This window comes from Cucumis melo, chromosome 11 (genome assembly GCF_025177605.1).
Source record: "Cucumis melo cultivar AY chromosome 11, USDA_Cmelo_AY_1.0, whole genome shotgun sequence".
Taxonomy (NCBI): Eukaryota; Viridiplantae; Streptophyta; class Magnoliopsida; order Cucurbitales; family Cucurbitaceae; genus Cucumis; species Cucumis melo.
The window spans coordinates 32,084,860-32,097,056 of NC_066867.1; the positions used below are offsets into that span (position 1 = coordinate 32,084,860).

Consider the following 12,197-nt stretch of genomic DNA (forward strand, 5'->3'; position numbering starts at 1 on the left):
TTACTAATATTCATCCCAATCAATATTTATTAAAAAGTTCATACATATATATATTATAAATGGAGACCTTTAACATTTACCCAAATCAACCTTTTAAACTTGGATAGAATATTAGATAACATGGAGAAGAAAAATTAATGGATAGGGAATGAGTTCACTTCAAACGTGGGATTGAATTATGGCCACGAAAAATTCGCAACAAAAAATAAATGAGTAAAATAAACATTTGGAAAACTAACTTATGTATTTGAATAATATTGAAATATTTGCAACAATGGGTCTATAGCTCAGTGGTAGAGCATTTGACTGCAGATCAAGAGGTCACCGGTTCGAACCCGGTTGGGCCCTTTTTTGAACTGTTCAATTTTTTATAACTGAACTTCACATACATATGTGTGTGTGTTTTTTTTTCTCACAATCTATAGACACCCAGGAAATGGATTGAATTCTATTTGCTTTGGATCTTCTTCATCTCCATCTTCAATCCCAAAAAATGAAAACAAAAATGAAATGTCATTCAAAGTATGAACAATGAGCTTAACCCTCTACAATGGCAGAGAGTTAATCAGACATGAGGGGAGTTCAACAATCAAACAATCAAACCTTATGTTCCATTACTATAAAGGTTCAAAAAATCTTCCTTTCAACTTCGGAGAGCTTCTATTATTTCATTTTGAACTTTTAAAATGCCTATTTGAGTTCATAAAATTAGAAACTATCCATTTCGGCCCTTCCTCGTCAAATATCTACCTCACCTCCTAGTATACATGGGATTCGATATAAGTTCATCCCAACCTGTTTATATATGCATTCTAGAATAACTAGAAAAAGAAAAGGAAAAATGATTATTTACCGAAGTTCTAGAATCAAAATAGATATTTTGAAAGAAAAATTTGGTACCTAAATGTGATTTTATAGTAAATATTCCAGCATCAACAATGATTTTTGATGTCATAAAACCTTGGAGCACATATCGATGCCAGCCACATCGCAACACAGAGATGAAACCAAAGAATTCCAGACACAAACATGAGGCAATTGACCTTGGCTAATCATTTCTTCCAACCACATCACAGCTTCATATTGTTTTCCAACTGAGCAAAGACCTTTGATAAGCGTATTGAATGTGTTAGAACAAGGCCAAAACGATTTGATAACCATCTCCTCTAGAACCTTACATGCTTCAGTATATCGATTTTCGCGACAAAGTCCATGTACTAAAGTGCTGTAAGTTTCTTTGTTGGCAACAAGACCGACCTTCTTTGCCATTTTCTTCAAATACTCCATAGCCACGGTTGATTTTCCATCATCACAAAGACCCTTCAGAACGATGTTGTACAATGCAATAGTTGGAACACAACTTCCCACTATTTGCTCTTCAATTACTTTGACCGCATCATCAACTTTGCCTTCTTTGCATAATGAAGCTACTTTCGCTTCATAGATCGAGGACGGTGGCCTGAAGCCTTTAGCGATCATGTGACTAACCACTTTATCTCCCTGATCAGTCTTGTTTTCGTTATATAGATCAACAGCCATGGCACAATAGCTATCTGAACTGGGAATTCCGCCTTTGATTAAAGCTTCATTGATTAAACTCTTGATTTCCTCGATGGTGAGCTTGTTATTCCGGCATTGATCTAAGTCGATTCGGTAATGAGCCCGTTTAGGGGCTTTTAGTCCTTTCCTCAAGATCTTGCCGAGTATTTCCACAGCTTGCTCGATCTCTCCATTATCACACAAAGCAAACAGAAGGGTTCTATAAATTACTATGTCCCCTCCACTACCCTTTCGAGAAATTCTCCAAAACATGGAATACAACAAATGGATGGCCTCATTAAGCCTACCATCTTGACACAGTCCTTTCATTACAATCAAATAACTCAGTCTATTTGGATAGCAACTTTGGTAATCCATTTCTTGAAAGACATGTAAAGCAAGCTCAGATTGACCTCTTTGGCAGAGAGATTGCATCAACAAATTCAAGGACTGAGTCCTGGATTTCACTTCCCAACCATAAGAACACTCCTGAAAAAGCTGACAAGCAGCATGAAGCTGAGATTCATTCAACAGGATTTCCAAAAGGGTATTGAAAGTTTGTGTTCTATTGGTACAGTTAAATCTCCCAAGGCTTTTAAAAAGAGATATACCATCTTCCAATAATCCATGACTAGCATACGTTTTAATTGCAAATGAAAATACAGAATCTTTGCATTCACAAGAGTCATCTCTCATCTGATCCATCACTTCTCTCATCTCGGAAACTCTGCCCGAGTTTCCGAGTATATTGATCATTGCGGCATACACTGGACCATTGTGCCGATAATCTGGGTACCTACACTTGGCTTCCTTAAACAGTTGGTAAGCTGTTAAGGGATTATTCTGCTTCCTAATAATCTGAGATAAATATGTGGGCGTTAAAATCCTTGGCCACCTAACAGTCATACCTACTTAATTAGTGTATGTTTAATCAATAACAGACTTATATTTGAAACAAGTGACCAAACCTTATCCAACTTCAGCAAAAATGAAGAGAAATTTGACGAATTTTAGGCAAGACTTTTTGACAAACACCTGATGGGCAGACAGAAAGTTGAGAGCTTTGAAATTTACCAGCTAGGTGGGATTTTGTGTCCTATCTTATAGTCAACTTCAGCGCTTGAAAATAAGTATCTTTGATCGAATTTGGCTAAGAATATGGCTTCCTCCTTTTCGCGGAGACGGAAACTCTTCAGCTGATTCCCTGCAATGGAAATCGCGGGGTGACAGCGCGCCTCTTAACTACTAAATTTCAACAAATATTTTGGGATGTCTTTTGTTTTTATATTATTTCTATGAGAGATTATTACAAAGAATAAAATAGTTTAGAAAAATATTTACAAAGAATTTAAAATTTTAATCACAATTTATTATTAATAGAATCTAAAATTTTAGATTATATTTTTGTAAATATTTTAATTCTATACACATAGGCGTGTCCTTCACATTATTAATTTTTGTATTTTAATATTGATTTTGAGATGTCAGATTACAATATATATTAAATAACATTTTATTTTAATTAAAGTATGGTTATAGTGCCGTGATTGTGCGGCTTCGAGACTTGAGTTTTGCACATATTTTCTAAAAGTTAAAATGTTTTATTCACGGTAGTAAGAAATTTTTCCATATTTTATTTCACAAGTATCCCTAAACTTAAAAATGGAATAATATTCTTACATTTCAAAGAAAAATAAAAAAAATTATTTTAAATGATAAAATTTCTGAAAATACGTATAAGTATAAAAAATTATTAGAATCGTAGGTCATGGAAGACCAACATATTCGGTTTGTATTATAATATTCGTATATGTTTGTATTATAATATATAGCCTAATCTTGTAAATATTTTAATTTATTTTGCTATATTTTAAAATAACTTGAAAATAAAATAATAAATACACAAATTGTGTTATATAGGTTTGTTAATGCTTAGTCCTCAAGAAGATGTAATTGTCATCGTAAGTTGAGGACCGAGAAGTCTTTAGAATCCTTCATAATATTTTTTTTTAAGTTTAATAGAACGAAGTAGAGATAAATTAAAACTTTGGATTATAGAGGAAAAGTAATTTTGTTTTTTATCCCCTAATTTTAGTTTAATGAATGATCTCCACGTAAAGATTATTATTAATCATTTTTCGACGGAAAAAACTTCGTTGGTTTTCTTCGTTCTTCCGCGCAAAGATTTGGATAAACAACAATTACTCATTTTTCACGTTTGGATCAAAACGATCGATGGGTGACAGAAAAACCGGCAGGATCCCGCCGGCGGACCCGAATCTTCCTCGATTCGGCTGCCAGAACTGCGGCCAGTCCTTATGCTTCGTCGGCGTCGACACCCATGCTGATAAGTTCATCAATGATCCTTCTGCTCGATCCGGTGAAGCTCTCTACTCTTAATTATTAATGTTTTATCTTCGCGCTTTTGGTATCTAATATGTGATTTCTTCTGTTACTTTGAACTTCTGTAGTTATTTACGCAATTTCTTGCCCTTCGCTCCAGATTGTGGTGCGATAATTTGAACGTTATAGCTCAATTGAATGATAGTGCTATACTGGATATGGGGGAACTTACAAAATTTTTGGCGAAACTGTCTTAGTTGTTGAAGAAACCAAATGGGAGAGATTGTGGCCTAAATTAATAAAGCCCGGCCAAAAGAGAGGAAAAAGGATGTGTGTATGATTTTAAGTTTGATAATTTACGTATGGGCAATCAATTAACCTTCTGGGGTCTTAAGTAGCAAGGCATGTATGGGGATTAGTTTAATGTTTAGACGTCAAGTTGTATGATTCTTTTAATGAATATGTTCTGGTGATAAACACGATCAGGGATGCAGGGGTCTGGAGCTCATGGGGCCAGTAGCATGTTAGCTTCAACGCGTATGGATAATTCCTTTGTTGTGTTGCCAAAGCAACGGCCCCAATCACATGGAGTTCCTCGTCCGCGTGAGGGGGCTGGTCAGGCTGATACGGGACAAACTGGAAAGGCAATGGATGAATCTTTTGTGGTTGTGTATAAGAATGAATCTCCGTCTGATGGAGGTGGAATGCATATACCATCACCTGATGGGGCAATGCAGCCAAATAATTCTGGGTTTCACTCTACTATAACTATCTTAAAACGTGCTTTTGACATTGCCAAAACTCAAACTCAGGTACTCTAAAGCAAAGGAACTTGAACTTTGTTTCAATTTCATTCTGATTGGATTTCTTGAAAGTTTTGAGGAACTGATTAAAAACTGTATGCCTATATTTCTTTTTGCAGGTCGAGCAGCCTTTGTGCCTGGAATGCATGAGGATTTTGTCTGATAAACTTGATAAGGAGGTTGAAGATGTGAACAGGGATATTAAGGCATATGAAGCCTGCCTCAAACGCTTAGAGGGGGAGTCACGAAACGTTCTCTCCGAAGCTGATTTTCTTAAAGAGAAATTAAAGGTACAATTCAAGAATGAAATCTTGGCATTTGTTTGTTAATCAACATATGCTGATTATCTTATTTTGGAACGATGGCATGACTTAGAAAGTTATGGAGAAAATTTTCTTGAGATATTTATTTTATTTGAGTTTAAGGTTTCTGGTTGTCTAAAGATTCAATAGCAGAAATGTATTTTTCCCCCTGTTCAGGCATATGGAAGAATACAACTGTGCAGATAAAAAAAATGTTTTTTTGTATATTTTAAGCATCGTGGTTATTATGTCTTTTATTTAAGAGATAGAAGTCTGTATTCAAACAATTGTCAAGTTCATAATTTTAACTCATATTTTTGGTAAAGATTCAAATTGAATCAGTAATTTAAAAGAAACAGTGCATATGAATTTTAATCGATAGATTGAATCTGGCTGTTTTATATTCTACTTTTTCCGGTTTAGATTGAGGAAGAAGAGAGAAGGCTTGAAGCGGCCATTAAAGAGACAGAGAACCAGTTTACGGAAGTAAATGCTGAACTAAAAGAACTGGAGCTTAAATCTGTTCGGTTTAAGGAATTGGAAGAGAGGTACTTGCCGTTTTGTTTTATTAGGAACCTAAACTCTTTATTGGTTATTGTAAAGGTACACAAAAAGGGAGTAACCAAACCTTATTAAAGGAGTGCTAAGTCACCAATGAACCTAAAAAACTTAATTGGGTAGATTATGGTAAATTTAATCATTCCAATACTTCAACACTCCCCTAACTTGTGGTTCTAAAATTTGTAAAAGGCTCAAAAAATAGAAATCAATATTAATTGGAAAGGAAATGACATGACAGGATTTAAACACAAGAATACCTACTCTAGTACCATGCTAAATCATCGATAAACCTAAAAGTTTAAGCCGATAGGCTATGGTAAATTTAATTATTTCAATACTTCAACAAGGGGTCTAACTAATTCTCCCATAATGCATTTACATGTCAAAAGAGGGAAAAAACCAATTTTGGAGGATACCGCCTTAAAGATTATTTGATTCCTTTTAAATCAAATTTCTGCTGTAGTTGCTTAACTGTATTTATCCAAAAGGGTTCGGTTTTAACTCTAAATTTGACACAAAAAGTAAAGTATGTTATTCTTCGTACATTGTTCCATCACCCACGAAATGTGGAGTTTTGAAAAATTATATGCAAACCATTCTATGGATACAAGTATTGGAAGAACAGATGATGGCTTTTGATAAAACCACTTTCATTGAATGAAAGAATAGAAGCACATGCAAATGATCTTGCTTTGATACGAGGGGAATCCAACCTTTATATTTGTAGGCCAGATCATTGAATCTGTGGAAACCATTACTATGATGAACCAACCTTTGACCTAGGCTAAAAAGTAAGCCTAATAACTGAAATTAGTTACGCTGAAAAAAATTAAAACTGTTTAAAACAGTATAAAGCAAATTATAAATAATGTCCCTACTAGCTTAATATCACTCCTAATCCCTTGCTTTGATCCCCTAATCAAGATGTTTTCTTTTACTGGTGTTTATATTCACCCATGCCTTCACTTATGATTTATATCTTTCAATCTTGATCTTTTTGGTTGACAAAGAAGTTCTTGAGATACTTTTAGGTTGGTGACTGCTTCTTGTATTCATTGAATGACAGGTATTGGCATGAATATAATAATTTTCAGTTTCAATTAATTTCACATCAGGTACACCCTTTATTTATTTTCTAAGCATGTAAAATTTCATAGGAACAATGATGGTGTACATAATTGTGTTTCTATTTTGTTGCTGGACTCAACCAAGTCTTGTATGATTTCAATTTCAATAAAGCCCAAAGAAGTGAATGGAGCCTTATATGTGAGGGACATGTAGAATAGGCCTGATATCTTGTTTTGGTCTAGCTTGATTGTAATGAATGTCTAAATTCTAATTATAGGACTAACTTCGATCATCCAATTATGGAGTCACATGCATTGGATATAAAATATCCTCAGAATATTTTACTAAAGGAGTTAGATGATGGCCTGATCTTTTTAACCTTGTGAAGATTGAGACTACGTTGCAGCATTTTTCTAGCTTTATCTAACTCTACAGCGCCACTTATAACCCACATATATATATTTTTTATTTTAATTGGATCCCATAAACGATTAATTTTTCAACTATGAAAAAGTTCACAATCATCCTCTACGTGACAATGTTGAGTGCTGAAACAAAAATGAATTTCTGCCTAGTCTTGACGTTTTGAGCAACTTTTTTATTACATCGTTGAATGAATGATGACTTTAACAGGAAGAGAGAGATGCAATTTTAGCAAAAATAGAAGTTTCACAAGCACACTTGGAATTGTTGAAGCGAACAAATGTGCTCAACGATGCCTTTCCCATTTGGCATGACGGAGACTTTGGAACTATTAACAATTTCCGGCTTGGACGTCTTCCCAAGATCCCAGTATGAAAACTAAGCCTATTCCACTGTTCCTGTGTTTCAGAATTTTTAGTCATTAGACTCCAACTGCTTTTCCTGCTAACTTTTATGTTGAAACATTTAGGTTGAATGGGATGAAATAAATGCTGCATGGGGACAAGCTAGCCTTCTTCTTCATACAATGTGCCAGTATTTCAGGCCAAGATTTCAGTATCCTTTTCTGAGTAATAATTTTTGTGAAGCAGTTTTAGAAGTATTCAGTTCTACACAATCTTTAAGTTGCTTTTTCTTGAGAATCGTCCTTTGATTGTTACTTTGGCATTGGTGTTCTGGATTGATTGAGATGAAAGGATATGCAGACTTTTAACATAGTGGAAACCCAAGTTCTGAGAGAAAGCAAGTTGCTCAAGTATTTTGGAACGGGAATTTATTGGAAAAGAAAACCAAGATCTGCGCATTAGAGAGTTGTTTCTTGTAATGAACAACATATTAGAAAAATAGGTTCTAAATAATTTAGTTAAATTGGTAATTGTAACAACAACAAATGAAAATATGACTTGGAAAGGTGAATTCCACCCGGCATTCAGGTCCTGGAACGTTGTTGGATAAAATATTTACAGTTGATTGTTTTGAACTTCCATTCTGTGAACCAATAGGGTATTTTAGTGTCCAAAATCAGCTTAAGTATTTTAGGGATCCAGATTAAATAATGAACCTTGTTTCTTTAATTCGTTACTTCATAGATATCGGATAAAAATACTTCCAATGGGAAGCTACCCTCGGATCATGGAACATAACAATACATATGAACTGTAAGTAAAGAGTATTTTATTTTTATTTTTGTAAATTCCATTACTGTAATGAAATTGATTGGGTTTCAGTGAATATTCTTGCCCATATATTGAAAAGAAATTAAAAAAAGGAAAAGAAAATCTATTTTACTTTTTGTTTATTTATGTTTTTATGGAAATAATTGCTTCCATAAGGAAAATGAAAGATTAGGAGGGCATATAAAAAGTCAGCCCTAAAAAAACCTCACTAGAGAGGGTGGCTATCTAAGTACAATGTTACCTAGAGAGTAATTTCAAAAAGCCTTCGAAAGCAAATCCAAAGAGAAACATGAAATCTTACCGGGGACCAAACTTAACTTCACTAGGGCCCCACTAGTGGGGGAGGGGTGCAAGAATGACCAGGAGAAGCATTAAGATCACTAGCCACACAGCACTTGCAGTATCGAAAGAGGCTCCCTAGCTCATATTAAAAAGCTTTCCTACCCTTAGTTTGTGGAGGTCCATTCAAAATTCCTCGCCATCAAAGTTATAAAAAGAAATAGTTAGGGAAAAATCTCCCTCCACCTTCCTTTTACCAGAGTTTGAAGAGGGCAATAATCTACAAATTTTTTCAGCAATCACATTCCAACCTGAGCCTTTTTTCCCCTCCGAAAGAATACATGCGACCTCCTCCCTTTGAAAGCTGAGCAATACTCCCCCTAGAATTCCAAAGGGAATAATTATACTTATTGTTCTACTCAAATCATTACAGACTTACAGTAAAGAGTATTTTGCTTCTAATTTTGTAAGTTTCATTACTGCAATGAAACTGAATGGGTTTCAATGTATATTCTTGCCATATATTGAAAAGAAAAAAAGAAAAAAAAATCATATTTCTTACTATAATGCTCCAGTCTGATTCCCGTTATTTTGTGGACAAGCCACGTTGGAGACATTTGGTGCACTCAAATACAAGGATAGATGTTTGTTTATTTTAAATATTATTATTTTTAATAATAATAATAATAATAATAATAATTTTAATGCCCACATTATTCATGTTTTAGTTTCCAATTTTTTGAAACGTTCTTCAGGACTCTTGATTTGAAATGTTAGTAATTCAATAGGTTTGGACCAGTGAACTTGTTTTGGAGCACACGTTACGATAAAGCCATGACGTTGTTCTTGATTTGCTTAAAGGAATTTGCTGAGTTTGCCAATTCTAGGGATCAGGAGAACAACATACCGCATGAGAAATGTTTCAAATTGCCATATAAGTAAGTTTCATTATTTTGGATATCATTTATCCTGTATGTGTATGATTGCATTTATTTTATTTAATTATGTTTTGATGTTTAATTGTAGTATTTAATTTTGGGTGTCGATTAGGAATCTTCTATGCTGAAACAATATTTTTCTAACATAAGTAATAACGAATATAAATAAGTGCTTTGATTGGTTTAACTTAGACTTTAGTGAACGTGCTCAATGACGTGGATTGTTTGAGTAATCTTGTAGTTCTGTTCTCAATATATTTTGGTTCTACGATATTTCTTTACTTTGTTTATGCATGTGTAGTTTCTTGCTCTTCCTGTTGCTCGGCTAGATTAAGGCACAATTTTATTATTAAAAGAAAAATAAAAAGTCTTAGGAAAACTGTGTATGAAACGTAGACGTTAGGATGATTAAGCAGATTCGTACTGGGGATAAATGGAGTTTCAATTAAGTAGTTTCCTTCCGGAAATAAACAGAGATTATGTATATCTCATGACACTTGTTAAATGCACCATGTTTAAGTCACACGTAATGACCAATAAAGATAAGATAAGAAACAACATTAGAAACATATTAGAGGACACAGAGATGATCGAAATAGGCTTTTTATCCTAAGTGGTAGGTTGAAAACCATCCAGGTACAAGTAATTAAGATCGAAAAGTCATGCAGGTACAAGTACTGGAATCATAATAGTATTTAGCACATTACGGTAGTTCATTTGTTCGTGTCTAATCTCTGTATTGTGGCATCAAAACCTAGCTTGCTTTTTAATCATTGTCGAACAATGTTGCAGGATTGAGAACGACAAGGTCGAAAATTATTCCATCACGCAAAGCTTCAACAAACAAGAGTATTGGACAAAAGCTCTCAAGTATACTCTCTGCAATTTGAAATGGGCTCTCTACTGGTTTGTTGGCAATACAAATTTCCAGCCCCTTTCTGCAATCACCGCATCACACAACGAAGTTCCTTCAGTTGGCTCTTTTTATACAAAGCGCGGGGCCGACTCCAAGTCTGACTATAGAAATTCTTCGACCAGGTGATGACAAGTTGCAAACATAACTGAATCTGTACAGGAAGTCTAGGATTTAGTATCTCTCTCTCTTTCTCTGTGTCCGTGCGCACATGAAGTCATATTCTTTTAGAGGTTCATTGCTGTTTCTTCACTATCTATTCAATTAGATAGCAAGACAATAGGTTAATGATGCTTGCTTTGTTTTTTGAATAGATAATGAATGACCATAATGTCAATTTACAAGAACCTCTGAATTTGAAGAATACCATGTGCTGTATTTCTAACCAACTAAATGATAAAATGATAAACCTTACTTTGGCCCACGTGTGTGTTTGTGTGCATGTTTATGATCCGTGAGCTTCTAGCTTGCTGAACTCTCTTCTACTTTTGGGACAATTGTCTAGTATTCTCGTAGTACATACTCCATTTTTTTTCACATTATAAATTAGTGAAATAAATAATGCTTTGAAGTCTAATGTTATCACACCCTATATCATTGAATATCGTTGATTTGGCTGACAATAAAGTCGCATGTAAATGAGAGCTGCCCTCATCATTTATTTAATATTAGAAAATATTTGTAGTGCGTCCTACAATGAGGGCTTCTTTATATAGAAAGTTTGGCAGTGAGGGTTTCGGGCTCGAAAGCAACAAACAAGGGATGTTGCAACTTGCGAGAATGTTATTGACTCTAATATGCCTTATTAGAGTATTAGAGTCAATGATGTTAGCACTTTGAAAAGATTACATGACATTGGGACTTGAATAAAAATCTTAAAAGAACTTAACCTAGTTTGGTGATGGGAGCATCTTGACTTATGAGTCAAGCTTTGGTTTATTTGAAGCCAGTTGAAAAACCGATGCGCAGGGCTCGTTTTACTTTCGTTATGAGTAAGGCTCTCATCTACACCAGCATTATTTAGATGGGTTTTTCTTCTAATATATGCTTAAAAAATTTTTGGAAAAAAGAATCATATTCAGTTTTTTCTATAATTTTTTGTTTATGTCATTTTGATTCTTGTTGTTAGGTTATGGAGATGACGGATGGATGACCTTTGAGCCAAATCCCAAAGGGTTGATAATGAAAGCTGGATAATCAAACACAACAATTTTTAGTAATCATAATTCAAAACATCTTAATTTTGAACCTTCATTATTTTCAATCATATAAGAATCTTGGACCAAAGATTACTCGTATGATTATCAATTTAGCGAATCATGGCATCGTGGAATTTCCTTAAAAAATCTTGAATATAGTAAACTTTAAGTAAATTTTGTATACTAAGGAAAAAAAAATATGTATACCAATACTATTTCCTAGCAAGTCCAAATAATTCAATTAAAAAAACGGTTTAAAAAACAGATTTGAAAAATATGTTATGTCATTGAATTTATCCCCCACATCCCTACCCTATAAACTATTGGTGGAAAGAATTTCCCCAATCTTGTAATCTTCCAAAACAACGAGTGCAAGTTAGTCCAATTTACAATAATTAAAAATTGAGACATCATGGACCATAAAAAGTACTTAACTAAACTCTAGTCTTCATCTCCCTTCTATTAACCTCTTAGTTATGAGTTCTTTTAACAATATAATTAATTGAGTATATTATGACCCTAAATTTTTTAATTTCACCACGATTTAACATGGTATTAAATTTCATTTTCGGATGTTAGTTACTGATTTTTTAATATATATATATATATATATATATATATATAGAAGAAATATATGTTTGAAATGCAATAATT

The 12,197-nt window shown here is 33.9% G+C and overlaps 2 protein-coding genes and 1 non-coding gene across 6 annotated transcripts; 2 read left to right on the plus strand and 1 right to left on the minus strand.

Annotated features, from left to right (window-relative positions):
- Positions 1-225: 225 nt before the first annotated feature.
- Positions 226-2,779, minus strand: LOC103498838 (pentatricopeptide repeat-containing protein At1g05600). Of its 3 annotated transcripts, none has more exons than XM_017047009.2 (2): positions 901-2,779; positions 226-478 (listed from the first exon to the last, which is right to left on the minus strand). In XM_017047009.2, the coding sequence occupies exon 1, from the start codon at positions 2,443-2,445 to the stop codon at positions 952-954; it is 1,494 nt and encodes a 497-aa protein (XP_016902498.1). In that variant the 5' UTR covers positions 2,446-2,779; the 3' UTR covers positions 226-478; positions 901-951. The 3 variants fall into 3 exon arrangements, with proteins under 3 accessions (XP_016902498.1, XP_008459832.1, XP_050947998.1); XM_008461610.3 differs by lacking the exon at positions 226-478 and having other exon boundaries at positions 638-2,397; positions 2,614-2,779; XM_051092041.1 differs by lacking the exon at positions 226-478 and having other exon boundaries at positions 638-2,397; positions 2,508-2,779.
- Positions 277-348, plus strand: TRNAC-GCA (transfer RNA cysteine (anticodon GCA)). The gene has a single exon. It is a non-coding gene; the product is annotated as a tRNA-Cys (tRNA).
- Positions 2,780-3,527: 748 nt separating the features above from the next.
- LOC103498839 (beclin-1-like protein) lies at positions 3,528-10,768 on the plus strand. 2 transcript variants are annotated; one of them, XM_008461611.3, is made up of 10 exons: positions 3,528-3,919; positions 4,369-4,694; positions 4,805-4,975; positions 5,411-5,535; positions 6,615-6,663; positions 7,250-7,408; positions 7,509-7,594; positions 8,128-8,196; positions 9,282-9,431; positions 10,224-10,768. In XM_008461611.3, the coding sequence occupies exons 1-10, from the start codon at positions 3,775-3,777 to the stop codon at positions 10,471-10,473; spliced, it is 1,530 nt and encodes a 509-aa protein (XP_008459833.1). In that variant the 5' UTR covers positions 3,528-3,774; the 3' UTR covers positions 10,474-10,768. The 2 variants fall into 2 exon arrangements, with proteins under 2 accessions (XP_008459833.1, XP_008459834.1); XM_008461612.3 differs by having other exon boundaries at positions 3,729-3,919; positions 4,377-4,694.
- Positions 10,769-12,197: the final 1,429 nt, after the last annotated feature.

What these genes read in the sequence shown, in the direction of transcription:
- LOC103498839 (XM_008461611.3), top strand. Translation starts at nt 3,775, where the DNA reads ATGGGTGACAGAAAAACCGGCAGGATCCCGCCGGCGGACCCGAATCTT. An exon ending in TTTAAGGAATTGGAAGAGAG is followed by an intron (nt 5,536 to 6,614) that starts GTACTTGCCGTT and finishes ATTGAATGACAG; the next exon opens with GTATTGGCATGAATATAATA. An exon ending in CATAACAATACATATGAACT is followed by an intron (nt 8,197 to 9,281) that starts GTAAGTAAAGAG and finishes GTAATTCAATAG; the next exon opens with GTTTGGACCAGTGAACTTGT.
- LOC103498838 (XM_017047009.2), bottom strand. Translation starts at nt 2,445, where the DNA reads ATGACTGTTAGGTGGCCAAGGATTTTAACGCCCACATATTTATCTCAG.